At 44.7% G+C, this 26,636-nt stretch overlaps 1 protein-coding gene across 6 annotated transcripts in view; it reads right to left on the bottom strand.

The window, feature by feature from the left end:
• Positions 1 to 2,537: 2,537 nt before the first annotated feature.
• ITPR2 (inositol 1,4,5-trisphosphate receptor type 2) overlaps positions 2,538 to 26,636 on the bottom strand; it is a 248,590-nt gene continuing 224,491 nt past the window's right edge. For all 6 annotated transcript variants that reach the window (XM_014260468.2, XM_014260471.2, XM_014260470.2 and 3 more), the window contains 2 exons: positions 6,711 to 6,872; positions 2,538 to 5,467 (listed from right to left, as the gene is read on the bottom strand). In XM_014260468.2, coding sequence (XP_014115943.2) covers positions 5,381 to 5,467; positions 6,711 to 6,872 — 249 coding nt within the window. In that variant the 3' untranslated portion in view covers positions 2,538 to 5,380. The remainder of the gene's footprint in view (positions 5,468 to 6,710; positions 6,873 to 26,636) is intronic.

Raw genomic sequence — 26,636 nt, 5'->3', positions numbered from 1 at the left:
CAAATGGGCCGGAACCAACCTCAAAGCCAGCAAAAGTTAACTTGAAAAAAAAAAGACAAACTCTGAGCCAACTTCTATCATCCAACACCGGCTTACAACTGAAAATAGATTTTTTTAAACCCTGTTTCAAGGTTGTCCTGTGCTCTGCTGAACACAACTGTGGGTCTCTACAGCAAGGACTGAGTTAACGCAGGTCTCGGGTGTTTCATCCTGTAATGCTGGTGGGGCAGGGAAGAAGAAGCAAGGAAAAATATCCTTATATGTTTGGTAAGGGAGCAAGTGCTCCTAGGAGAGGATTGTGAAATTCAGAATGACATATCCCAGTTGAAGACCATTACAGAAAACACTGAGGATGTGCCCAAAATCCACAGTTTTTGTGGCAGCTCAGTGTTATTTGGAACAAAGCCCACAAATGTTGCAGATTTTGGGGGCCAGAAGGGAGTAACTTATAAAGGGAACTGAAGCCTTTGGGCTGTAACTGGACCCCCACGCTGCTCTTGCCATCTGGATGAAATCTGAATGGTGGCAGGGCCCACACAAAGCAGTGGCTGGGTTGACTCCACAGCCTCGCACACGGGTGCGCATTGCCTTGGCAAAGGCCACATGGCTGCTCCATCAGGGGATGAAGACTGCAATGATTTACCACAAGAAGGGCTGCTAGAAAAACCTCCTGCTTATGTTGATATTGGATGCTGACAGTCTACAATGTTAAAACAGAATTATTAAGTCATAAGAATATCATGCTCCTTTTAGCTTATTGCTTTGGTTTATCAGTAAACCCCATGGTCCAGGACATGCCCAGGTCTCACCTTACCTGAGTGGCAGCAGATGAAGGTGGAGACATGGAGAAGGAAACTTCCAGTACAAAAAGAAAGTTAACTCTTGGCTGTTTGCAGCAAGAGAAACAAGTTGAAATAGCAAAGTTAGAAAGACTGCTTGTCTTCTGCCTTGCAGCTTCCTGCTTCGGCCTGAAAAAGTGCAGCACATAAATAGAGCGGGCAAGCGTGAGCTTATGACAGCAATACACCACTGAACATTTAAAACCCCCACAGCTTGAGTTCCTTTTGAGGCATTTTGAATGATTTTGTGCAAATTCAGGATGTTCAGCACAGGCACTTGCAAGCAGGAGTCATGCTCCTGCGGGCATCCCAGAGCAGCAGAGAGGTTAGCAGCCTTAAATCTCAGCTTTCTCCCCTCAAAAATAAACTTGGCACCCTTCCTCAGAAAACAAGCACGTGCTTTCCAAAGAAAACATCCTCGCCTGCAGATGCTTTTGTCACAGCAGCAGCAGCAGTGATGGTGGAAAGGGAGGAGCAGAATTCATTTGCAGGCCAGAACAGCGTGAGACAATGCAGAGGGAGAGGTTTGCTCCCTGAAACACCTCTTGAATTAAAATGTGCCTTGGGGGCAAACATTTTGAAAAAGAAAAGCCTTGGCATTAGGTTCTCAATCCTGCATTCGAAACTGCTCCCCTTTGGGCTTAGAAGCTTAATGCTGGTTTGGGGGCTTTTTAAGTATGACTGTAATCTTAGGTTGAAAGATTGCTGCATGAAACCCCGTTTTCTCTTAGGATATCCTTTTTGCAAAACCATCTAACAAACCTAGTAATAAACAAGCTCCTTTCTATTTAGCCTTAAGATCATACCAGAGAATAGAAAAGAAAGTTAATTCTACTCAAAACCTCAGTAAGCTGGTGGAACAAGTGCACAGGAGAAACAGAATGCTCTATTTAATAGGATTTTTCTTACTAATAAATTAGCAGGCTTTTTCTCTCTAAGAAGAGGCCTTATTCTCTTCCTCATTAATATTGGCTATCTGTAAAAAAAAACAGCTGGGGAAAAAAGAAGAAAAGCACTTGTATGGTGTAGTTTACCAGCCACAGTTTTGGAGGGAGGGTTCTTCCTTTTTTCAGAAGACCACAGATTTCATCAGCCCAAGTTGTCTCAGTTGAGAGACACAACTGGTCTCTCTCCGTTCTTTCACCCAGAGGAGTGGGGAAATCCCTTGGTCTCTCTCTCAATGTGCTACCTGAAAGAGCTACTAAAAACATCCCCCCCCCCAAAAAAAAAAGGAAAAAAGTGCAAAAAAATCTCACACAGAAAAGCCTTCATCATAGTATTGTGAAATCATAAAGGTTGGAAAAGATCAGGCAGCAGCAGAAACCCTGAGGCTGTTTGACTTGAGCCTGCTCATCCTCACCTGAAAACACTCGACCCATCACAGTCCCTGCCTCTGCCCACCTTCACCCAGGGCTCCCCTGGCCTAAACAAAGGGCATTCGAGCAAATCCTACACCCAGCTGCCACCCAGCCTCTGGGAAAAGCGGCATTCCTGGATCCATCATCCTGGGCAGAGCAACCTGTGCCTGAAATAAAATAAATTCTTGCTTTCCTTGCTGCATTCAGCCTCCATCCATTCAGGGCTGAAGGAATGGGTGGACACCCACAGCCTGGTCCCCCACCCACGACCACCAGCCTGCTCTTCCCAAACCAGAACACACATTGCCCCCCAACCTTAGCACCAGGAATGAGACAGACATATATAAAAGGACACACTTTATTAAAAGTTACATTCAGCAGCAATGGACACATTTACTTAAGTAGATTTTAACTGTCAAGGAGCTTATAATTATAAATCTCTCTAAGGCATTAAAAGCTCTTAGATGTTTTAATTTCTTTGCAATCATTTCCTATAAATAGGTAAGGTAAATGATACTTGTCTAGGAAGAGGTTACCCCAGCTGCATTAAACAAACATATACACATAAATATATGTATTAAACACTGCTTTTTTGTTATAAACTCATTCATGGGGATGTTTCACAATCTTTAAGTCTTGGGGCCTGGCCCTGAAACCATTTTCTATGCAAGGAGCCTCCTGTTTGTCTTACCACATGTGAGTGTACAGAGTGTTCACATGGATGACAGCAGGGTAGGGCCTAAATTTTGACAGAAACAGCAAAGATGTCAAAATTCTCAGTGAAATATAATCACAGTCTGTGCAAGTAGCATCACCTGCTGCTACTGACTACGGAGGTCTCTCTGGGAAGCTATGAACAGCAGAAAGGCACCGTGGCCAAGGCACACCAGCAGCATCTGTTCTCTGACTTTGATGCTGTAACTCTCCCTTCTGAAGAGCGGGAGATGGGCTCCTGAGCCCGAGGGGATGTGGTCTGGGGTGTGAGACAGAGGGAGCACCAGCAGCACCCAACTGCAGCCCTGAGCTCAGGGCACAATCCCATCCAGCCTCAAGTTCTTCCAGCTGCAGCAGCAGAAGCCTCCCCTGATGTGCAGCAGTGCAGCTGCTTTTTCTGAGTGTAAACAAGAAAAGTGCCAACCAATTCCAGTATTAGCCAACCACACACCCCCCAATAAATAATGAGAATTTAACTTATCTTATAATCGAACTGTGCTTTGTGTTTTAGAGGAAAACTCTTCTTTGTGAGGAAGAGGAAATTGCTGTTGCAACAGAAGCTGTGAGTAGATCTGATTAACTGTATGAATTAATTTGAATTAATACAGCTACAGGGTGTGAGTCTCTCCCAACTTACTGCTGACTTTATGTTTGTGGGCAACTCCTTTGGCCATCACCTCTTACAACCAGGGTGCTCTCTAGAGTAAGGCAAACAAAGAGATTTTCTTCCAGTAAAATACAGAAACCTCTGATTTCTACACTATTTTTGAAGGACACAATTGAAGGCAATGGGAAATGTTTTAGTGGTAGAAGATATAAATATATTGCTAAAATATATTACTTTTATCTCAGCAACATCACTGCCACAAAAAAACCCAAAAAACAACAAAAAAGAAGCTTCAAGACTGGTTTGAATTTGGGATAAAGAGAGTGAAATACCCCTAAATACCCCTTCCTTCCCTTTGCTCTAGGTCTGTTGTTTTGAATAGTGCCTTAACCAGGACAACAGCATTTCTCCAGGAAGAAACTGGAAAATATTTACACCAATAATATTTTTTCCTTTGATCAAAATAGCTTTTATAACAAAATGAAGATTTTACAGGGGCAAATCATTGCAAAAATGTTTTGCTTCAAAAAGTGAGTCCATGTAACAAGAGGCACATTTTCAAATGTGACACAATCTGGTAACCAAAACCCACTGAAAATGAAAGTGAGCTGAGAAGACAACTCCTATTTGTGCCACTCAATTTTTTTCCTAAAAGACAGGAGTGTCCCAGGGCTCTGTGGAAACCCTGTAACTTTTCTTTCAAGCCATCCCAAGAAATACAGGATAGATCAGAAATCTGCACTGGTGACTTAGCTGCTGCCTTTTGTAGGGCTGAGAGCTGTAAGGAGCTTCTCTGATATCGCCCCTCTGTTCCCCACCAGGCTTCCCTGCAAACCCCTGGAAGCAGGAAGGGCAGGCAAAAACATTAACCCGTGATCTTTAGCTCAGAGGAAAGCTGACAGAATATGGGGTTTATTTACTCAAGTCAACTCTTGCTGAAGATGAGTTTATGGAAGGTAATGACACCATTACAGTTCTGTGCAGAAATACATTTCTAAGATTTTTTTTTAAAAAACAAAATCCCATACATGCTTCAAACTACAGGTATAATTTTTTCCCCCTGAATCCTCCACTGGAACTTGAATTTAAAACACAGTTTAACTCCTCAGTATGTGAAACCTCATGGCCACATTAATCGAGAACATCTGAAGCCAGGAGAAAGGAATCACTTCCAGTTATGTTGTCAGTGTTATGTGCATAACGTTCCCACAGCTGTAGATCCATTGTGCTCCATGTTATAAATAAGAAATTGCATGGTGACAGCTAAAATTCAAAAGCGTTAATGTTTCTCTTTGCAACTCTTTTTCTATTTTTTCCTTTTTTCTTTTTTTCTCCCCCCAATCTTTTGAGGTTTCTCCCCTTTCCCTCCTAGTAGAAATTACTTGAAGCAACATCACCGCTTATGGACTGACATATTTACGGTAATTAAAAAATAGTAAACGCCAAGCAAATATGACTAATGTTGTCGTTTGGCAAGTGAGCCAGGGGTCACCTATTGATTCTGAGCCAGGCTGTCGTGTTTGCCGCAATAAACACCTCTCCTTCTTCTGCTCAGCCCCGTTCTCCCGGCACTCCGGGGAGAAAGGGGCTCCCAGGAGGTGGCCAAGGCTCTGTCCCAGCCGGGCCAGGCAGGGAATACAAACGAGCTGCCTTGTATCGCTCACATTCTAGGTTGTGGTCCTTCTCAACCACGAAAAACAGCTACAAATTGTTCCCAGAGCTAAACCACTTAACATCTTGGCACTTGGTTGTTTTTAACTTTGTAACAATAGGCACTGTTCACTCCTCTCAATCTCAGTTTTTTATTCTATAATAAAGCAGGAATACTGATGAAAGGCTAGTCACGGCTTCTCCCCGTGGTATCAGGGTGGTGGCATGTGATGATTCACATGGGGTGTGTTTGATCCAAGAAAGCCCAGCCTCTGCTTATTCTTCCTTTGTTCTGTCATCTAAGGTGGAAAGGCAGAGAGAGACGAGTTGAGATTTTTTTTTTTTCTTTTTACTATTATTTAGCAGTCATAGAGCAAGATACATATAAGCAAAACAACAGGGAGTGGAATTCTTTTCTTCAGCATAGAAAATTACAAGTAAGGGATGTCTTTGAAGTGGGAGATCTGTTCCCTGCAAAGTATGGACATTTTATTCTCATTTATACATTATTCTTATCCCCCAGCAGGTCTTACAGAGTATTATTTGTGCTGCTATTGTGTTGTGTAGCCCTGCAGAGGGTCAGCATTTGCACTTGATGCTGTAGAATCACATAACTAAAAGATGGCCCCAGCCACACAGAGTTTAAATTTAAGCCAGGAGAGAACAGATTCAGCCAGAGGGGGATGAAAAAAATCCCACCAGGATGTTGTGGGTAAGCACAATGAAGCGATGGTCTCAGCACATCCAGCCTACACCTTTGTTGGCTTTTTCACAGGGAAAAGTTTTAAGAAGGGATTTGAAGGGGAATAATTAGATAACTCTGTCGATGCCACTGTAGTGATTCCCATAAAGAAAACACACTGATGCTCTTCTGAAACTGTAATGAGCAAAGCAGAGGTGACCAGCACCTGTAGCAAAAAAGGAGCTGGCCTTTTGATCCTGAAGAGATGTGAAGCAAACACACCAGGCAGGCTGTGTGGGCAGGAGCAGGGTTGGAAGGGAGGCTTTAAGGGAGGCTGGCAGATTGTGCTCCATACGGGAGAGCAGAGGGAGCCGCAGGAGGGGCACCAGCACAAGGGTGACACAAGCAAAGCAACAGGCTCTGCAAATTGTTTTCACAAGGGTACTGTTGATGTTCTCAGTGGGGGAAAAACCCAAGGGCTGGACACAGAAGGCTTTTTTTTCCTCCAGGCTCCCATCAGTATGCAGCTATTCCTGACACTACATTGCTTTCACTGCCAGGTTATGCAGCCCCTCATCCCTTCTGCAGTTTCCCCTCTTGTCCTTGAACACTCACAAGGAGCATTTCATGACTAATTCCCCCTCAGAGTTTTCTCCTTACCTGATCTCTGCTGTTGCTAACAGAGTACAATTTCACTCCAAACCCTTATCAGTGTATCTACCATGAAAGCTTGCTGGAGGGAAAGATAAAACCTTCCTGAGACAAAAGTCTCTTTTGTAACGCTGTCCTGACTGCCACTTGATGGAAAGCAGTGCCTTCACCCACACGTGCTCACTTTGCTACCCACACAGGGCACTTACCTGTTCCTTGAGCTCAGCCAGCTGACTGGAAAGCTGTTTTACAAGGCTCATGGTTGACTCCAGCCTCTCCTGCAGGTTCCTGATTTCATTTTGTTCACTGTCACCTTCATTGCTAACCAGAGACATGGCTCTCATCCGAGGGAACCAGTCCAAATTCTTCTCCTACACGGGTATTAGAAAAATAAGGTATGTTAGTTAGGAGTTTATGCAGGGCTATTAAGCTGAGCCTAGAGAATGAAAGCTCAGGACTTCTGCTCAATGGATGACATACAGCAAGTGTGCTTAAGCAATAAATTCAATATTTAAAACAAGCAGTTGTATTCCTGTTTCTTCTTAGCTACAGAGAAGGTACCAAATGGAAAATATGGGTTCCCCAGAGATGTACCTGTACTGCAGTGTGGGCAGTGTTGGCACATTCACCTGTGCTCTGGCAGGCAGAAATGTCCCCAGTGGGAAGACTCCTCTGGTTCACCAGGAAAGCCTCAGTGCTCCCCATGCTTGGCTCTTAAGTGTATGCAGGGACACATTTCACCTCTGTCTCTTCAGCTTGGCTGGTCTCCATCTATTTCAGCTGTCCTTGCAGCAATGTCAGCAAGCCAACACCAGGAAAACAAGACAAGAGCCTTCTGGACCAGCCTCAAGCACTTGTACTGGAAGAGCAGAAGGACCTGGATCCAGCTGCCCACAACAGGAGATGTGGGGTCCTGGGAATGGCTTAGGCTTCAATGTGCTGTCCAGACTGTGTACCTTGGATAAATGCAAACAGAACCCCACGGCCAAGGGCTAACCTGCATGGCATGGAACAGCACTGAGCTGGGTGTTTCTTTATCCATGGACTCAGGCTATGAATTCATCCATGACAAAACCACTGTAAACAGATGATATATGAGTCAGGAAGGTGCTGCGTATCTGCGCGAGCCCAGATTGTCTCCGTGGCTCAGGGGCACAGATATTTGTGTGCAGAGCTTAACAGATGGAGGAGACGGAAGGGTGCACGACTAGGAGGAGTGTCAGCCACATGGAGAGCAGCCTGCTTTGCCCTGGGACAAGGGGAACAGAGCAGGTCCTGCAGCGGGTAGGGCGTTACATGCATGCACTTCTGCCCTGTGCCTGGTGGGCGCAGGAGGAGGATGTGGCTGGGCCATGTGCACTTGATAACTTGTGAAGAGAAGCAGAATGACCTGAAGTGTGTTTCTTCCAGTCCCCTGAGCCGTGAATGGCCCCACACAAACAGCACTGTGTTGGGAGGCATGGAAAGGAGCTCTTTCCAAAAGAGCCTTCTACAAGACACCTGGAAGGCAGGAGCTCTGCCACTTACGTTGCCCAGGTACTTGGTAAAGTTTTAAGTCCATCAAACTGGTCATAGTCTTAGACTTAGCCTCTATTTTTCCTATGAAGATAGAGAAGGCAGTGATGATTCTGCAGCATTTACAGATGGGCAGCTGTGCCTGAGCAGGGTCCAGGAGGGCTGGTCCAGCAGAGCTGTGAGCCTGGGATACACCAAAGCTTTATCACTCTTCCAGTAGGATTTCCTTTCACCTCTGCACTGCTCTGCCCTGATCACCAAACCCTCCCCTCCTACAGCAGCATGATTTAGAAACAACCAATCTGAGCCCATGTGAGTACGGCAGCACTAACAGTATTCATGTTTGTCCACTCTTTGTGTTAGCCCAGTCTCCTCTGTCGCTCTGGATCAGACTAAATGCAAAGCTGTATGAATTTTAGCTTTTTTTCTTCTTTCTAACTCAAAACTTCCAATGAGTTTTTGTCTGGCTGTGCAACCCCTGGTCCTTGTCACTAAAGCAGCAGAGATGCCCAGGGAGCAGGAGCATGTCCCTGGGTTGCATTTTGCAGCTCCGGGCTGGCAGCCGTGGGCGCCGGTGGAACGAGGCCTCTTTGCTCGCCGCTCACTTCTCGAGCCTCGTGATCTCATTATGACAATTTACTGTGGTTACGCATGATGCCATTTTCAATGGGTCATAACTCATTCAAATCAAAACCTGTTTTCACCAGCTCTGCTGGTGAGCCCTAAAGGAGCACACGTGACCCTCCCTGTGGATATCCCCAGCTGACACGCAGAGCGGGAGGCTCCTGTTTCTGCCACATGCGGTCCTGCTTACAACACCAGCATTCATCTTCCACCAGTACACGCCGATATTTATTTTAAATTTATTTTGGCTAGGATGTAGCAGAGCATTCATCACGTGCCTGGTGTTGAGCACAGGTGTACTCATTTATACTAAGCTTAGTTTGTGCACAGAGCCTTTCTGGATTGATGCCTTTTTCTTTTTCTTTTTCTTTTTTTTTTTTTTTCTTTCAAAATGTTTGCCAGCAAATTTGTCTGCCACTACAGGCACAGAACTTTAATTCAAGGCAGCTACAGTGAACAGAGCTGCACTTGTACCTGAATTTTTCCTGGAAAGCTCTGGTATCTGCACTCATTACAGCTCCTCCTGCTTGCAGCACCTGAAGATACCGAATGCAAGGCCATAGGAGTCAGCGGAGGGAACAGGAGCCCTGTCAAGCCTCACAACAATGCCAAAGCTCCTAAAGCCAGGCTGCACAGGGAGAGCAATCTGAGACTCCATCATTGTGGTTCCTCTGTTTGCAGAATACTGCTGCCAGGATTGTGAAATGCATTTTGCTAATTTTGTTTTTTCCATCTGCCACTCCCTCACTCATCCAGGACACAAGGCAGAGACCTCTGGCTGCTTTGGAAAGATTTTTGCTGACTGACCCCGCATCACACTGCAGCATCCAGAGGAATCTGTGGGGATGCCAGACACCCTGGCTCTCCTGAGGCTTCCAGTGTCACCTGCTTCCCTCCTCCCCAGCATGACATTACACTGCCTGGAGAGAGGGATGGCCGGGAGCAGCTGGAGACAGGGGTGGAGCAGGCAGCCATCACCTCACCCGCTGCCACACCACGTCGTGGAGCACAAAGAGCAGATGTGGCTCTTCAGCTGGAACCACCCTGCACCACGTGCCAGCTCATCTCGGCCACCACGAGCCCCAGAGTCACGGGACTTCAGCAGCAGACTCCGCTCATTCACATGTGCCCGGTTTTTGCCTTCCTAGAAATGCTGTGATAATCTCTTCCAGGAAAGAAATCCAGGTGTGGTTTAGTTACAGATCTGGAAAATCTGGGCCTTTTTTTCCCCCAGAGTGCTGCGGAGGATCAAGCAAGGATTTCAGCCAAGTTCTAAGAGAAGCTGATGGTTTGCATGGACCTCATAAAAAAAATGCTGCTGACTTTTGTAGGTGGCGGGGAGGCAACAGGTCAAACACCTGCCCACAGGTCCCACTTGGAGTCCCAACAGCTATGTTAGGTCCAGGCCTCTTGGTTGTCAACTGCAATACACATCTAATGAAATCAGTCCAGCTGTGTATTTTTGTCATGCAAAGAAACAGAAAGATTCATATTCAGTAGGAGACATATTATAGCCTGCCAAGCTGTCTTTAGGTTAAAAATACTTACCTAGCTCTCACTGATAGTGCCTTTATAGTGCACACAGCAGGTACTTTCCCTTGCTGAACCGCACGCTTTTGCCAGTCAATATGATCTTACTTTTTCACTGCATTATGAACTGCAGAACTTTATTAGGGGGCAGCATGAAAATTAGCTTTGGCAGACAGCTCTGTTTGCTGAGTCTCTACCACAAACAAACAGCAGTTGGTGATGGGGACAACAAACTTTTGATCACAAACCTGCCAGGATCTAGAAGGCAAGTTGGACAAGGCTCCTTGGCCAAAAATTTCAGTGTTCATAGGGGGACATGCACTCTTGTGACTGCTCAGCAATGGGAAAGCTATTTTTACTTCAAGGTAATTGCTTGCCAATTAACTGCAGGTCATTAACATGTTTGTACAATCCCAAACATTTGTTCTGGGACTTAAATGTTTATGGGCTCGGTCCAGGGCTCACCTTGACCAACACCTTCAAGCTGTAACATGCAGGAGCACTCCTGGGGGTGTGCAGGATGTTATCTGTCATGCCTTACCTATTACTCTTAGAAATCCAACCACCTTGCCCAGGATAGCGTTCACTCAGAAATTTGAACCCTGCCTGGAACTGAGAGGCAATTTGGAGGAGGAAGACAGGCTGCTGGCAGGGAGCAGGGCAAACCTCTGCAAACAGCTGTCACGGGACTCAATCAACAGCCACCAGGTTAGCCTGAGGTGACACAGCTCCAGCATTAATGAGCTCACAGAGGGTGAGCTATGTGGACAGGACGCTTTTAAACGCAGTAGCTGCTTGGACGAATAATTAATTGTGAAAATGTACTGAAATCTTCTTTCTAAACAACCATGGTTTAAGGCAGCATGTTGTTAGTTGTTATTGTTATTTCATCCTTGCACAGGACGGCAGCAATTCACAGCCCACCTACGGATCACAGCGTCTTCCTGCTCCACACTCTTCCCGCAAGCATAACTTGTGCCTCGCAGGATCCATATTTAAGCAGACATCTGTGTCCAGGGCACAGCGTCAGCCAGACAGGAAAGCTGCAGGGACAGAAAGGAGCTGCAGCCTCCTCTCCGCCAGTTCAGCTGGGGGAAAGGAAAAAAAAAGGGAAAAAAGGCAGGTGGGGCGAGCCAAAAGGCTGCTGGCCAGAGAGACTGCACACGAGCAGAGCAGACATTTGGTGTGGCCATCCAGCGCTCGCTCCCTCCGTCCTCCCCCTCAGCTGGCGGGGCCCCAGCCGCAGGCACAGCTCCCCCAGGGCCAGATCTCTGTGCAAGTGCTCTGGGTGCACGTACTCAAGGTGCCCACGGCGAGGGCACATGCCAGAGAAATCACAGGGCTTAGAGGATTTGCTCCTTGCGCTCGCTGGAAAACCTCAAACCCTCTGCCTCAGAGAGGCAAGCTCAGAGCAAAAGTCTGCGTCTGCCTCCTGCAGTTTTCTGTGCAACTCTCTCCTTTCCCTTCTGTGGGCTTTCCAGGGGGATGGCAGAGCTGTGGGATAAGTTCTCCCTTTGGTAAAATATTGCCATTTTTCTGACTTTGCTGGCTCCAGTTGAGCATGGATGGAGGGAAGACTGAAGAAATCTGTTTAGAGTTTCTATACTTTGTACGAAGCCTCTCTTGAGCCATCCCTGTCCTGTTGGCACAGCCAACTGGCTTCAATCAAGCTCTCATGCTGAGCTGAATCCATGCCTTAGCAGTAATTGGCAGAGGGATGTTTCTTTAGGAGGTGCTGGTTTCACAGGCTAGCAGCGAGATGGATCAGCTGCAACCAGCAGGAAAGACTGGGCTGAGCCTTTAAAAAATAGATTACTAGATAACAGCGAGAGAAAATAGGTCAAAGAGTAGGACAAGGGGGATGAAGTAGAGGAGCAAAGGCAGCCTAATGCATACTTTCAGCTGGTGCTACAGCCACGGGCTGCGAGTGCCACGCCACCATCAGCTGTGCCAGACTCATTTCTCCGGCACGCTCTAATGCAGTGACTCTCAGCCCTTTCCACCCCATGACCCCTTGTTGCAACATGAAAACAAGCCCTTTCAGGACTTCCCTCCTATCTGAGTGGTGATTACTGCTCATGACTCCTCCTGGGCTCTGACCTGCCCTGCTGCATGCACCAGGCTGTGTCCCCCACCCCACATTTCTGCAAGGATCCTTCTCTCCCTGGCAACTCAGCGAGGCTGTCATCAGGAGGGCTGTGCCCCAACAGCAAGGCTGAGAAAAAGGGGTTGCTGGAAACCATCTTTCTCCTCAGCTAGATGGTCACTGAAGGGTGCCCAAGAGGAGCGTGGACATCAGTTGGTGAAGATTTGCTACTGAAGCCTTCATGTGCTGCGCTGGGCTGTCCTGGAACACACCTTTGTGGGCAGGCAGCAACCACAGCAAAAAAGGTTCCTACAGCTTTAGGAAGACTGACCCTCTTTAGAAAGCCCCTCAAGTGCCCCTTTGGGGTGGTAAAATTCTGCTGCACTGGTGCTGAGGAGAGACCCTGCTGGTCACCCCATGGCCTCCAGCACTGAGGAGTGGCACTGCCAGTGCCAAACTGGGCATCACTGCTCTCCAGCAGGCAGCCCCTGCCCTTTCAGGCATGAGAACAAATAGTTCACTTCCCTTTTCTAGGCCAGCACCTTGAATAAATATTTCAGCACTGGGTACAAAGAGATCTGTTTACTGAGAACTATTCTGTACATCTGAAATGCAAATAAACCCATCCAGTCCCTTCCCAAATGTGCTGCCCATATAAGCAGAGAGGGATCAGTCCAAATGACCTTTTGAAAGCTATTATTTTTTTGTCTAGGGACAGAGTCTGGTCCTAAAAGTCTGGAATTATGTAGCTCCTATAGCCACCTTAAAAAGGGATTTTCAAGATTTAAGCTATCGTGTGCTTTAGATGACACAGGGCAATAACCACTTTGTGATTTAATCACAGACAATAATAATTTGGTTCAGTGCATGATTCAGCTAATCCACAATTTGATAAATGTTCGTCCTAAACTACAAACCCAAATAGCTTTCTGCAAATCCTGTTTGACACTTTAATGTTAAGACTGTATTTGATAAGCAATCTGTACTGTACAAGAATATAGGAAGGGGAATTTGGAGTTGTTATACATGTATATGCATCCAGAACAGTAATTCAAAGAAAATAAAGATAAACCTTGGCAATTACAGATGAATCTTTATGCAACAAGAAAACTAATAGGTTTGGCTTGGTCTATACTGGATTGATACATGCTAGAGCTCTCACAGCTCACAGAAAAACAGAAAAGCCTGTTACCCCCTGAAAGAAGGTTGAAACCACAACACAGACCCGCTGTCTGCTTTAGCAGTGTCATTGATGCATTTACTTTCATTTTAACTTGGCTGAATGTTTTTGAGGGCTGCAACAGAATCTATCACTGTAATTCAGAGTAACTGTGAGTTCAAGACTGATACCCAGGCCAGGCAGTTATAAAAGTCTCGGTGTTTCTGTATCAGCATTCCCACTTACGATACCCCTGCAAGAATTATGGTGAGGAATGATAATAAACCCAAATGGCGAAGAGTTTTCTCTGACACTCCGTGGGGTGGTTTTGCCACTCAAATTGAAGCTCTGTAAAGGACAAGCAACACAATATTTCTGCTTATCGAACACACCTAAGGGACTTTGCATTTACCTCCAAAAGACGGAAACGATCATGAAGGTAATTCTTCCCGTAAGTTCAAGTGTGCTCTCACAAGCCGCGTGCCAGCAGCAGTTCTGTGAGTCACACGGTGTCCCTAGAGACGAAAAGGCCACCCTGACCCGGGCTGCAGCAGCCAGAGAACAGCCACAAGGGGAGGGATCCCACTTCAGCAGCTCTGCCCTTGGAAGGTGGAAAGTAGAAACCAAAGTGTGCAGGGACCACAGGGGACTCATGGGAGAGCCCGGGCACAGGTCCTGTGTGCTTGGAGAGCCTCAGCTTGTGTCCCACCCCAGCGCTGCTCTCCTTGAAGACACGTTTGCTTCTGGTGTCATCCTACTCCCCATGGCACATTTCTGAGCTGTTGCTTTCTTCTGCTATATCAGTTGCTCTCTGGCACCTTATCTCTCTCAGAACCCTGAAAATTGATATTGTCCCGCGCAAATCTTCAAGAATCCCAACACTACCATCAAAAGCCAGAATTTGGTCCGCAATATTTGCGCCCTTAAAATAGATACAATTATAGATTTGTGTAAAACATGAGCTTATTTTTCCACACTCCTATGTTTTCATGTTGTTAGTGGTTACGAGACATACTTTTAGAAAAACACTTCAGATTATTCATTTAAAATAATTAAATTATTTCTGATATAATCCCTGGATCTTGTGCATAATGAAACATCTGGTACAGAGGTTGGAAAAGAAATGTTCTTGGCTTTTTTTTTTTCTTTCTTCTTTTGTTAAACAGATGTTGTTGATACAAAACACAGAACTGTAAATCATAGCCTGCATGTGGACACAGACTGTCACTACTGAGCAGAAATTTACTGTGGTTAGATAGAGGTTTGAAACAGCAATGAATCACTGGCTCGCTAACTTCGTTCACGTGGGTATGGTTTCAATATTCTGACATTAAGCACACATGTCCTTAAAGAAAGGACCTTGTAATGGTGGCCTGGGAGGCTCTGATTCAGCTCCAGCTGTCTCAGTGTGTGAAGCTCAGCGTAATGCCAGGGCAGGGGAATGTGGCAGGTCTCTGTCTGTGCCCTCCCAGCTGGGGCGTGCTCGGGGTGCTGCTCTGGAACCCTGCAGCCTCAGCTCCCCCAGCGCCAGCCCTGGCACAGCAGAGGGGCCATGCAGCCCCAACTCTGCCACCAAAATGCCTCCAACTCTAACCTGTTCCTCCCTCTGCTTCCCCTGCTGTTCCCCACAGCATTTCAGTGAGGTCACTGTGGGTTTGTGGGCCAGGACCCCGCCGAGCCCGGCAGCGGTGTCGCTGCTTCCCGTTGGCTTTGTTTAGAGTGACCGGAATTCCAATGCCTCTCCGGCCCCTTGCCTTTCCCACTCCCACACTGCTTGCACCAGCAAGCTGAAGCCCCCGCTTCTCCCATTCCTCTTTTAATATTGATTTTCCTTCACAAAACACGCCAGCAGCACACTCCAGAGGCTGAACTCCAGAGGAAAGCCAGTGGCACGAATCCCACTGCAACGTGAACGACCCCTGCAGTACCAGGCCACAGACACCGTCTCCTCCTTAGACACGTATGCACCATCCGCCAGTTTGGATGTACTTTTGTCAATGTGCCTGATGGTTTCATCCAATGGATCAGGGTCTAACTCCATGGTAAACTCCAAGCCATGGCTTCTGCTTCCTAGCTTTTGAGGCACAGGATTCAGGAGCATATTTGTTGAAATTTATGTTCAGTTGTTTGGGGTTTTTTTTCACGTTGAGCTTTAATTCTCTGGTCCTGTCACCTTGTATTTTGCAAGTACTGTCCATTTCCTGGCTTTAGCTTCAATTTGGTGTAACAGAATCTTTGGGAAATACAAAGACTCAGCTGGAGACTCATTTTTCAGAGGCTCAGGACTTGACCTTGTTCTCAGCTTTACACAGGCAGAGCTCTGCTGATTGCAGTGCAATTGTTCTGGTTTAGGATACTGCCAGAGCAGAGGCATTTTGAGTCCTGATCTGAATGTTCCTGCTTCAGGCCCATTTTCACTCTGATGTATTTTGCACATGGGGCAGTATGAAAGGACAACTGAAAGAACAACACTTTCTTTGAGAATTAGTAAGAATTATTGTAAGTATTTATTATAGTAAGAAATATCACCACACAGAACAGATTTTTAAGCAATGATACAACCACACACATACCTTACACAAACACAAAATCACAGAATCATTAAAGTTGGAAAAGACCTGGAAGACCATAAATGCACATACTCAAGTACCACTCAGAGGAGAGGATTAAGATCTAAGTTTCTCTATGAAGCATCTCTTGACAAAACAACGCCAAGCAATGGCCACCTTCCAGCCCTATGGGCTTGAACACTATCAACCTGCTCTCTGACCCCTTGCTCTCCTCAAATGCTTGCCTGTGACCTCCTCTGCACAGCAAGAACAACTCCTTGCCCATGCAGGCATGATGGCCAAGGACTGGCCCCATGGCACGTCTGGCTGCAGCACACAAGGTGCCACCTATCCACTTGGATGGAAGCACAAAGCACTTTTATTCCCTTCAGGGAATAGGTGGGAACCAGCAAAACTGGGCCCTCGACTTGTACAGGTTTGAGTATACTGTGGGTTGTTTTCAAGGCTGCAGGCATAGATGAATTTAAAAAAAATCCACCATGGTACTGCATGATCCTTTATCTGCTTATACTACATTTTCATTTACTACTGTTGTGAGGAAATATTAAAATGGATCCTCTGTACAGATCTACTTTTTCTTTTTTTTTTTCTTTTCAGTCCAGCATTTTAAATGGTTTGCTGTGTTCAGTTAAACTGGATTTTTGCTTGAGAACAAGCAGATGATCAATTTCACAGGCCCAAATTTAGGATTTTCCTTCAGCATCACCCAGCAAAATGAAAAACAGAAACAAAAAGTTTTAATCGCACGTGTATAAAATACACAGGGTTCATTAAACACGATTTAAAGTTGCCTGTTTGTTTTGCAGGCTCTTTAGAGCTCCTACTACCCCAAATTCACAGAAGTGTAATGTGATTCCTGATCTATTGAATTTTGGAGGATGGCTGTAGTGGGTTCCATTATATATAAATTGGATGCAGCCACTTTACCATCTCCGATATATACTTTTATCTCAAAATGCCCTGTGAGGCAATTGTGTAAAGTACTTTATCAGGGATTGTTGTTGGTAATATTGCAAGAATTCATGATGTAAAAAATACATCAATGCCATTTAAATTGAACAAAATGGTTCCCATTTTTTTTCTTGTAGAGCATTTTTAACCATCTTCTCAACAAATTTGTTCAATAAATACTGTATGAAACAAACATTTTGCACTTTGTCCCACAGACGCAATTTGCCAACCTGATTGATTTCTTTCTCTACAACTAATCTGGTTTCTTTAGGCTATACATCTTTGCTTTTATTAAAGATGATGCAATCTTAGCTTTTTATCATACACACATCCACCGCACAAACCAGAAAGAAGATCTGCAAAGCAGTCTTGCAACCAAATAGGAAAGCCTGACACAAATCTCATAAAGCTGATCCCAAAAGATAAATGGCACAATGAGATCAAAGTTACACAAATTCAGAAACTTATCTATGTAGAGTAATACGGGCCAGTGGATTTTTCCTCCCGTGATAGATTCAGCAAACAAGTAACTTTCTCATATCTGTAGCACCCTGTAAATCAAGCTCACGCCAACGTTGCACCAAATCCCCCAAATCTTGCTGCCTCTGCACTGCGAGAGGTCAGAAGCAGAACTGCATTTTTTGTAGCCTTTCCCTGGTTTGCATCTTGCAGAATCTCACTGCTATGTTTTGAGTCCCAGCAACTTCGGCTCTATTTACTTTTAAATGGAGTTCCTCGTAAGGCAACAAATTCATCTCTCTGTTCTTTTACTGACTGCCCTCACTTATTTGGGGAACCCCACAGTCCTTCCCTTCATCAGCATCTGCAGTTATCTGCCTTGGCTGTAGACAGTTTTTCAGTCTCTTTCCCATTCAAGCAGCCAGAGGCTTAGTACCACTGTAATACAAAGAACAATAATTGTTTTCAAATGTTGCAATAATATTCTCAAACAGCATTGAAATGTTTTTTGGGTGTTGCTTCTCCCATCGAGCAAAATCAAATTAATTCGGTTGACACGTTTCAGGATCTGCTCATTACATTGTTCCTCTGGGGTTCAGCTTCTTATCACTTACTGTGATCCCAGTTAAGGTCCAGCTTTCACTGGCAAAGCCCTGTGCAGCCAGTCCCGGGAGAATCAGGGCTCTGTCACTGCCAGGATTTTAAATGCAACAGTAGGTGCCTATCCAGTTCCTTGGAGAGCCTTTCCATCACTTGGAATCACAGACTAAAGGTCTGCCCACACACAGATCCATCTCAAGCCACAGGCTTCTTTAACAAAGGGATAAAAGATGGCTTTTGTAGGCTGCCTGGAAAGTTAACAGCTCCAGCCTCTGGCAGGTCGAGGCGAGAGTGGATTCCAGCAGGGAACTGCAGCCTGTGTCCTGCCAGCAGCGCTGCTTGGCTCGAGGGCGCTCCAGCTGGAACACCTCCACTCCCTGTTCCTGGGGATGTGCAAGTTTCAAGGAACACAGACTTGTCTCCAGACCCCTCCTCGAATTTTTAAGGCCAGCAGCAAGCAAATAAACAGGAACCCAATTCAGCTCATTTATTTTAATTTGCGAATTGAACGAGTAGAAGTTGGAAGGAGGACAAGGAGGCTCTGACTACACTGTATTATCAAGTCAGAACCCATCTTTGTAGCAAAATCTTTGAAGCCTAAACAGACAGGTGGCCAAACCTTGAAAATACAGAGAAAATCAAGCTAAGCTTACAAGTGAACCACAATATCACAGGGGCCAAAAAGACTAGGTCTGGGTAGTATCAAGCTGCTGATTCTGGGTCTCAGGGGGGGAAAACCCCAAATATCAATGAATATACTTTTGAGGAGTTTTAGGCTCTGCTCTGTAACTTGAAATTACATAACATTTGTGTACACAGAAGTGATTTCAAAGGAAAGAGGGAAATGGACAGGATTGTGTTGGTGCTTTAGAAGTTAACAAGAATGTGAGGGGCTGAGCAGAGACAAGGGCTCTGTGCCATGGCCATCCCCTCCTCAAGTCAGCTGGGGGACAAAGGTCATCACCATCCCCTCACTGCGCACAGCAAACCTGCCTGTGCTGCAGCATCTGCCTGGATACCAAGCTCTCTCCTGCTCCAGCTAATGACATCATTTCTAAGGAGGCAGGATCAGATCCATGGTTTCCTTTTCAAACAGCAGCAGGATAATTAATTTTGCCTGTCTGAAGAGGATGTGTATAAAGATAAACCCACTGAAACCTCAAGCTTTTGCAAGGAGGTACCAAGTGAAGCCCACCTTTCCCTTTATTTACCCACATCTCGTGCCTCTCTGAACCAAGAAGGCCAAATAAATTATTTATGGGAGACCAAAGAGCCCATTGCTGGAAGATGCAGAGCCCTTCAAGCAGAAAAGAAGATGCTCAGCTCTCTTGAAGAATAGGAGCTTTGTGCAAAGATGCAAAGTCCTCACATGATGCTAACTTTTCATGCTTTGAGAAACACAAATGAGCAAGAAAGCAGCTAATTAGGCACGTTACTGTGATTGCTTATTTTATGAAGTGGAGGGGGAGGTGTTCAGCACTCTAATGAGATAATAGAGTAGAGACAAAATTGTACAGAGAAACAAAAATAGCAATGGTCTTCCCACAGAAATGAAAATTATTTTTGAGCAACAGGAAAAGCAACAATAGAAAAATAACTCAATACCTAGCAGTAGAAAGAGCAGTGTCTCAGTTTATTCTGTACCTGTAAAACCTGGATAACACTCGGATATCTGACAGTAGATGGACCTCCCCTCAAGCAGTGGCTGGACCCGTGTAAAGCCCAGTTTCAGCTCTATTTTAGTGACTGTATCACTCAACAGTGATCAGTTCTGAGCTCCTCTGTGAATTTGAGGCAGGCCTTGATGCAGAAAAAGGATTTTCTCTGGGCCCTGGTGCACCTAGTCCAAAGCTCTGGCCACCCCACAGGACCCATGTCCACATGGAAGGATACAGAGAGCTGCGTTCTCACTTGATCTCCTATTTTGAGCGCAACCAAAAAATGGGAGCTGTAAATCATCTATTTAGGCGTATTTCTTTAATTGCTTATTTTATGAAAACCCAACTGCAGACAAAAACAACACTGCATTTCCTAGGAAATGAGCCTTTCTCAGAGACCTCAGATCTTATTTAGCAGCTGGCTTTTGCACTCTTGATGTTACTGCCATGGCAAGTAATTACTCATAACGTGACATGCATCATATCAGCCTTTTAAAAGTAATTAAGAAAAAGTTGCATTGCTTAATGATATGTACATACATCTGATCCTTGCAAGTTTGGCTTAGATAACATCTGCTAGTTTTTGGAGCAAAGCCAGTCTTAAAACATAAAATAACCCGGCCCTAACAATGGGAGCATTATTAGCTTCCCAAAAGCTATAAACTCCATGCCCCACTCCAGCACATTTGTGTGCACAAGTCCTGTAAGGATTTTCAAGCCTGTGAGTTGCCAAATCAGAAAGTTCATGCTGAACTAGAATTAATGATAATGAAGAAGTCTCAAAAATACAGTTCATTCATAGTGAGCCAGTTTAGGAGCTGCAGCTCACTGTCCCTGGCAGATTCAGCTGCAGCAGATGAAAGGGTCGCTCTGATCAACTTTCTGCCCTTTCTCCTCACTGATATTATCCCACCTATACAGAGGCAGCAGAACCAGTGCCGTGTCCTCTCCTCAACCACTGCAGTTCAGACTGATGTGACTTCAGTGGCCATCAGTTTTCACATTAGTACTCTGGGCTGTGAGCTGCAGCAGCTCAGGAGTGAACAAACACATCCCTGGTCCTCCCCACTCTGCTCTTGCTGAGGCAGAAGGTACCTAGGGGAGGAAACTCCTGGAATTGTCTGGGATGAATCACCAGAGTGCATGTGAAAAGCACACGGAGTCTCTTCCTGAGATCCCAAGTGCCTATTCTGCAGCATTTGTGCTACCTTGGATTGACATCTCTCTGCTTTAGGTCATTCTCTCTATCCATACGGTGTTTTGTGATCCTTGGATGTAATAAGAATATCTACAGAACTAGCAGAGAAAACTTTTACCTCCAAAATTCAAAAGGGTTATGGATAACAGAATAGAAGAATTTTGGATGTCAGAATTTTTTTTCTTCCTTCTCCCAAGAAGCTTTATTTTAAGAGCAGAGGTCAACAGCCCTCTTAGTACATATAATTTTATTACATTCTTTGACAAAAATCGACAGCAGTAAAGAACAGCTTGTTCCACAAACCCCCCATGCTGTCAGCATGTCCTTCCCCTTTCTGTACAGTGCTTTTTCACTGTCCCCACCTCTCCTGCCTGAATTTCCCTTGGAGCTGCCTCCCCTAGAAGCTCGATGTGCTCTGCTCAGGGATGGCCACTGACTCTGTCAGACATCAGGGGAGCACACAGGGTCTGGCATCGGTGAAATGCCTTTTGCTCACTGAGTAACCCTGGAGCAACCTCTCCTATGGTGTGAGGGGACGGGCAGGCAGCCTCCTGACCCACAGCTGTCGGGCTTCATGGGTGCCCCTGGCTCACACCTTGGCTGTTTTGACAGTCGGCTATGTCTGCTGGGGTTGGCTAAGATGAAAAAAAGCCCCTTTGCCAGGTGTGCCAGGAGCTGTACGCAAGCAGCTCTGGCTCCAGGAGGGAGCTTTTCCCCTCACCCTGCTCCGTACCAGAGGTCACAGCCTCATGGAGCGACTCTGGCCACGACCTAACCCCTGGAGCAGCCAGGAGCTGCCATGGCTCACATCACACCTCCCCTCCTGAGGTGGGAACACGGCAAAAGGCAGAGCAGAGAGACAGGAAGGGTGCCGAGGGAAAAGGGCTGGCGCTGCCCAGCACACAGCATGGGCAGAATGACAACTATTGTGAGACTTCTCAATGGCTCATTTGGCATTATTCCCTGAGCTGCTATTCAATCTAACACCCACTTCTGGGTATCTAATAGAAAAAGAAGGCAAAACCATGAGGCTGGAGGTAGGAAGAACAGAAACAACAGCACCAGCTCAAATGAGCACTAAATTCAGCTGAATTTTCAAAACTTCAGTATTTAAAAACAAACAAAACAATCAAAATGTTTCAAAAGGAGAATGCATTTTTCCTTGTGACATGGCTAAATACTTCTCTTATTTAATAATTTAAAAGAAAAATAATAATGAAAAAAATGCTGACACCTTTAAAACATTTAAAATAAAACAGTTAAAATATTTTGTCATGTGGCCAATGCCAGGTCACTGCTGTGCCACAAAAGTGCTTTTAAAAGAACTGAATCAGAACACAATTGTTCAGAATTTCAGGCTGGTGTTGCTCAACCTGTCTCTACTGCTTCCTCCCTGCCACATTGATGGGAATAAAAGGTTCATGGTCCCAGTGACCGTAATGGGGAAAAGAACCTGTAATTTCCCAGCAAAGATTGCCCTGCTTTAGAAAGAAGGTCCAATTCACAGCAGTATCCTTTACTCTTAGGAGCACAGGCTGGTTTTAGAGCATTTTTCAGCTGACTGAGGAGTTACATAATTGCACAATTACATCCAATTACATAACTAGGGTAAATAAGTAATAATATAATTAGGTGCTGTAATTATGTAGTTATGACAGGTAGCACTAATGCTGATAAAAGCCATTACGAAACTTGCTAAGAACTGTGGACAGAGCACGTGAGAATGAAAGTTTTAGGGCTTCATTTGCTAAAGTCTTTCATTCTTTCAATGGGAAAAATAATTAATTTAATTGCTAAGCCAATAGCTTTTTACTTTTGCAAATGAATGGAGGTACAAATCATAGGCTAAATCATATCTCTGTTGAGCTGCAAAAAATTCAGTAACTAGTCATGTCCTTTTTTTTTTAACCTCCATATATCTATTTACAGCTACCAAGGCTTGAGTGAAATATGTGTGTACAAATTACACCTCTTAAAAGCGAAGTATAAAAGTTTGGACATTAACCTTCATTGTTCCAGTTATCACATTAAACTGTCTCCTCTGACAAATGGACACAAGGAACATCCAACAATTGCTATATCAATGTAATACAAGTCATGTGCATCTCTGGGTTTGCTAGGGATGGTGTTTCTGGTCAAATGGGTCAGATAAACAGGGTTTTTTCTACAGGAATGAAAATTCAATAGGGGAATCATTCATGCAGGCTCTCAGTGCAAACACAAGGCATGCAGCCAGCTTTTCAAAGTTTCTGTCTCTTCAGATATTGTATAATACCTGTCTGACTTCATTAAAGAGGCTTGGAGACCAAACAAATAATAAAAACTTACTGCCCTGCTTTACTATTCATTAATATTTCACCCAAAAACTGATAAAAGATAGTGTGCAAGAAGAAAGGGCAGCGCTGGAAGAGCTGAAGTGCTTTATTCCCACCAACAGCTCCATAAAGCTTGAGGTGTATAAACTGTGTGTTGCTTTAGAATACATTTTATGCTTGATGCTTTTTTCTAAAAAGAAAAAAACACAGAAAAATTAATACCTTTCTTTATGAAAGCTGGATAGCTCTGGACTACTTCAATCACTGCTCAGAGCAGTATGCTAAGCACTGAAGCAAACACAGAGCTGCTGGGAAAATCAAAATCACAGGGAACATCAGGAGTTTGCAGAGACAGTGTCCACAGTCCAGAGCAAGAAAGCAAAAGAAGTGCTCTACCCCAAGGTGTTCTGAGGCCAGAGACAGGCAAGATAAGAGGAATGCCTTGAAGCAAACCAGCCCTAGAACAGAAATAAAAGTGAACTTGGAAACCTGAAAGAATCTTCCATTTGAGTGAGGGGTGTGTACAACATCACCCACGTGTTTCTTTCCCCCTCTTGAGTTGGAAAGCTGGAGAGGTGAACTATGATGTGTAAATAACTCCCATTTGTTTTGGCACCCAGCCTTTCAACTAACATTCCAAAGCAAGGAAACCACAGTATTCCTGGTTTTTTATCTGTTGTGCTATCAGCAAGCCTTCAAACCAGATGCTTCACTGTTTGCTTGACAAATGATACACAGAAAAGACTGAGAGTCACAAAGAAGACAGTCATATTTCTGGGCTCTGATGAGGCTGGGCAACAGAGAAAAGGACTATCAGAAATTGTAGATGCTTATCCTGGTGCTTAGTTAATACTGATCATTATTCCAATGTTACCTCTTGCAATACTCTGCAAGACAGGAGTAGGCAAATGCAAACAGTAATTTTTAACTGCAGGTTCCTCGCTGCAGTTGTAGGGATAGTGAGGAATACTCACTACTAGTATCTACTCCAAGGATACTTGGAGCTAACCTCTACTTTCTATTAAAATTACTGCAGCATACTCCAAAAATTTTGACCTATGTGTATCAAAGGACTTGAAGACTGGATTTGGGTAGAAGTTCTCCTTAAGTGATCTGGCTGTGAAAACACAGAATTCCATTAAATTCCACAGAATTACATTAAATTCCACAGAATCCATTAAAGTTACAGAAGCAGCCATAGAAGGCATTCCTGATCATAACAAAAACTAATAGAATGAAGATAATTTTTCCAGGAGCATGATTCACAGAGTTTTCTCAGCCATATTCTGTATAGCATGAAATATAAAATCTCATGCCACCTTGTCCTTTCCAAAGAGGTCCCGAGACTGCCCTGCTATCCCAACCACCCATATCTATAGATTTTTCCTTCAATCCCATACACCCTCAACAAGCTTTTTTCAGCAATGAGTCAATTCCACTGGCAAGTTCCTTGTGAAAGGTTAATTTCGAGCCTCTTTTCTGCCAGATCCTAACCAGGATGTGCTGTCCTACCCTGTCACTTCTCCCAGCATTACAAGGACGGTCACACAGCTTTCAGGCTGTCAGAGAGTCTGAAGCAACTTCTCTCTCTGTCTTCGTGACAAAAGCCATACTCAGGCTTAATTAGTGCATGGAATGTAGCACATCTCGTGTGCCTTTGGTATATAATTCATTACTATCAGGCTGTGTTTGGGACACACCAAACACATTTGCTACAGCAGCTCATACATTTGACAGCTGCAAAAAACTGCCTCTGAGAGTTTTCCTTTTGACTCTTCTTTTGGTCCTAAGCAGAGCTGTATCTCCAAATCTCTTCTTCCAGTCCAATAACATACTCCATTGCTCCAATCATTATTATGCTCATTATTTTCTTTAATTTCTTAGTATTCCTTGTAGCATGGGGTATACAGTAAATTCTCTGGTTCCAAGAGAAAGTTTCCTTTTTTTGTTCACTTAAGAAGTTCCAATTGCTCCTGCTATGCAGCACATCTTCTCTGGATTTCATACTAGGAATTGGAACTTCAAAAAGACACAACTACTAATCCAATACCAGATGCTTGTAGCTTGTTCTAACTTTTTTTTTTTCTTTTTTTCCCCCCCACTCTACCATTTATACTTTCATTCCATGTAAGCTTTACATTTCTAGGTCCATAGGATGGATGATGGTACTCCCATCATCCAAAATAACCTTACCTTTATATATACTCATGGAAAAAGAGTTTAATTATCTCAAAATCTGGAGTACTGCTAACCACTTAAACAACCAGCATTCTGCCACTGAGGAACAGGGGCTTTGAGAAATCAGTTCAGTGCTTGGTGCCACATGAGTTTTTGATGCTTTTCTGTTAGTACTATTCCAAGAGGAGTTCCAGCCATTAAGAGCAGAAGTAAAATACATTAGTGAATTACACATCAGAAAAGTCAAACCACTGCTGCCACAGGATGCATATACTTACTAAGAATATTAATGCATCTCTTGGAATTAAACATTAATACTTAACATATATACCACAAAGTTTAAAATCCTACAAACATTGCAGAGAGAGGAAGAGGAGGAATGAACAAATGAGACAGGCCCCAGAGACTGATTCCACAAAATGTATTTCTGACATAAGCTAAAATATTTCCATGTGTAACAGGACAACTTGCCACTATGAATAATTTCTCGTAATGCAGAGTAACAGAGTCTAGAAGGATTTGTTTTAGGTTTTCTGCCTCACTCACCAAACTGCAGAAGTATAGATCCATCACTGCCTACAGTATAAACACCCTGAGCTGGGCAATGAGACTGATGGTTGAAAATTGAAGGAAATAGGTTGTTCCTCTGCACCTGAGCACTGAATTCCCATCACTTGCCACAGCAGCTGCCTTCTGCTGCTGCCCTTCTAGTGGCAATAGCACTTAAAAAAGCTCCATTTAACTACAGCAAATCAAGCCCACACTCCTGTCTAAACACCACCATTCCCACTAATGTGAGTTCTTCAAGGTAAGCTCTGCATAAGCCTGCACAGTGCTTGGGAGTCAGCTCTAATTTTAGCCTGCTACCAGTTAGGCATCTTGTCTAAACTAACCACTTAGGCTCTCAATGGAGTGAGAAAGGTGAGTCAGCCCAGCTATCCTGGACACCCATCTGAATGCAGGATAAATAACCCAGCTTTCTGCACTGACAAGGCAGAAAGGAGCTGGGATGGATGGAAACCTGGCGCCTGACCTGACAACAGCTGAAGTGAAAGGGGAAGAATCTTCCCCTGGGCTGAACTGGGGCGTAAAAGGCCACCCAGCACCTCAGTAATGAGGCTGGATAGTATGTCCAGTCAAAGGCTTGCTGAGGAATAACAGAGAGATAGTCTTGGTAAGAAATGTGGCTCCAGAAATGCATAAACAGTGAAGCCTGATGTGCATTTGGTTACAGCCTCCTCTGGGATTCAGACATATGCCAGCTCTGCAACCACAGAGCCTGGCACAGGCCC

This window comes from Pseudopodoces humilis, chromosome 5 (genome assembly GCF_049639895.1).
Source record: "Pseudopodoces humilis isolate 2021_Gansu_Grassland_sample_001 chromosome 5, ASM4963989v1, whole genome shotgun sequence".
NCBI classification, from domain to species: domain Eukaryota; kingdom Metazoa; phylum Chordata; class Aves; order Passeriformes; family Paridae; genus Pseudopodoces; species Pseudopodoces humilis.
This window is presented reverse-complemented; position numbering and strand designations above follow the sequence as displayed.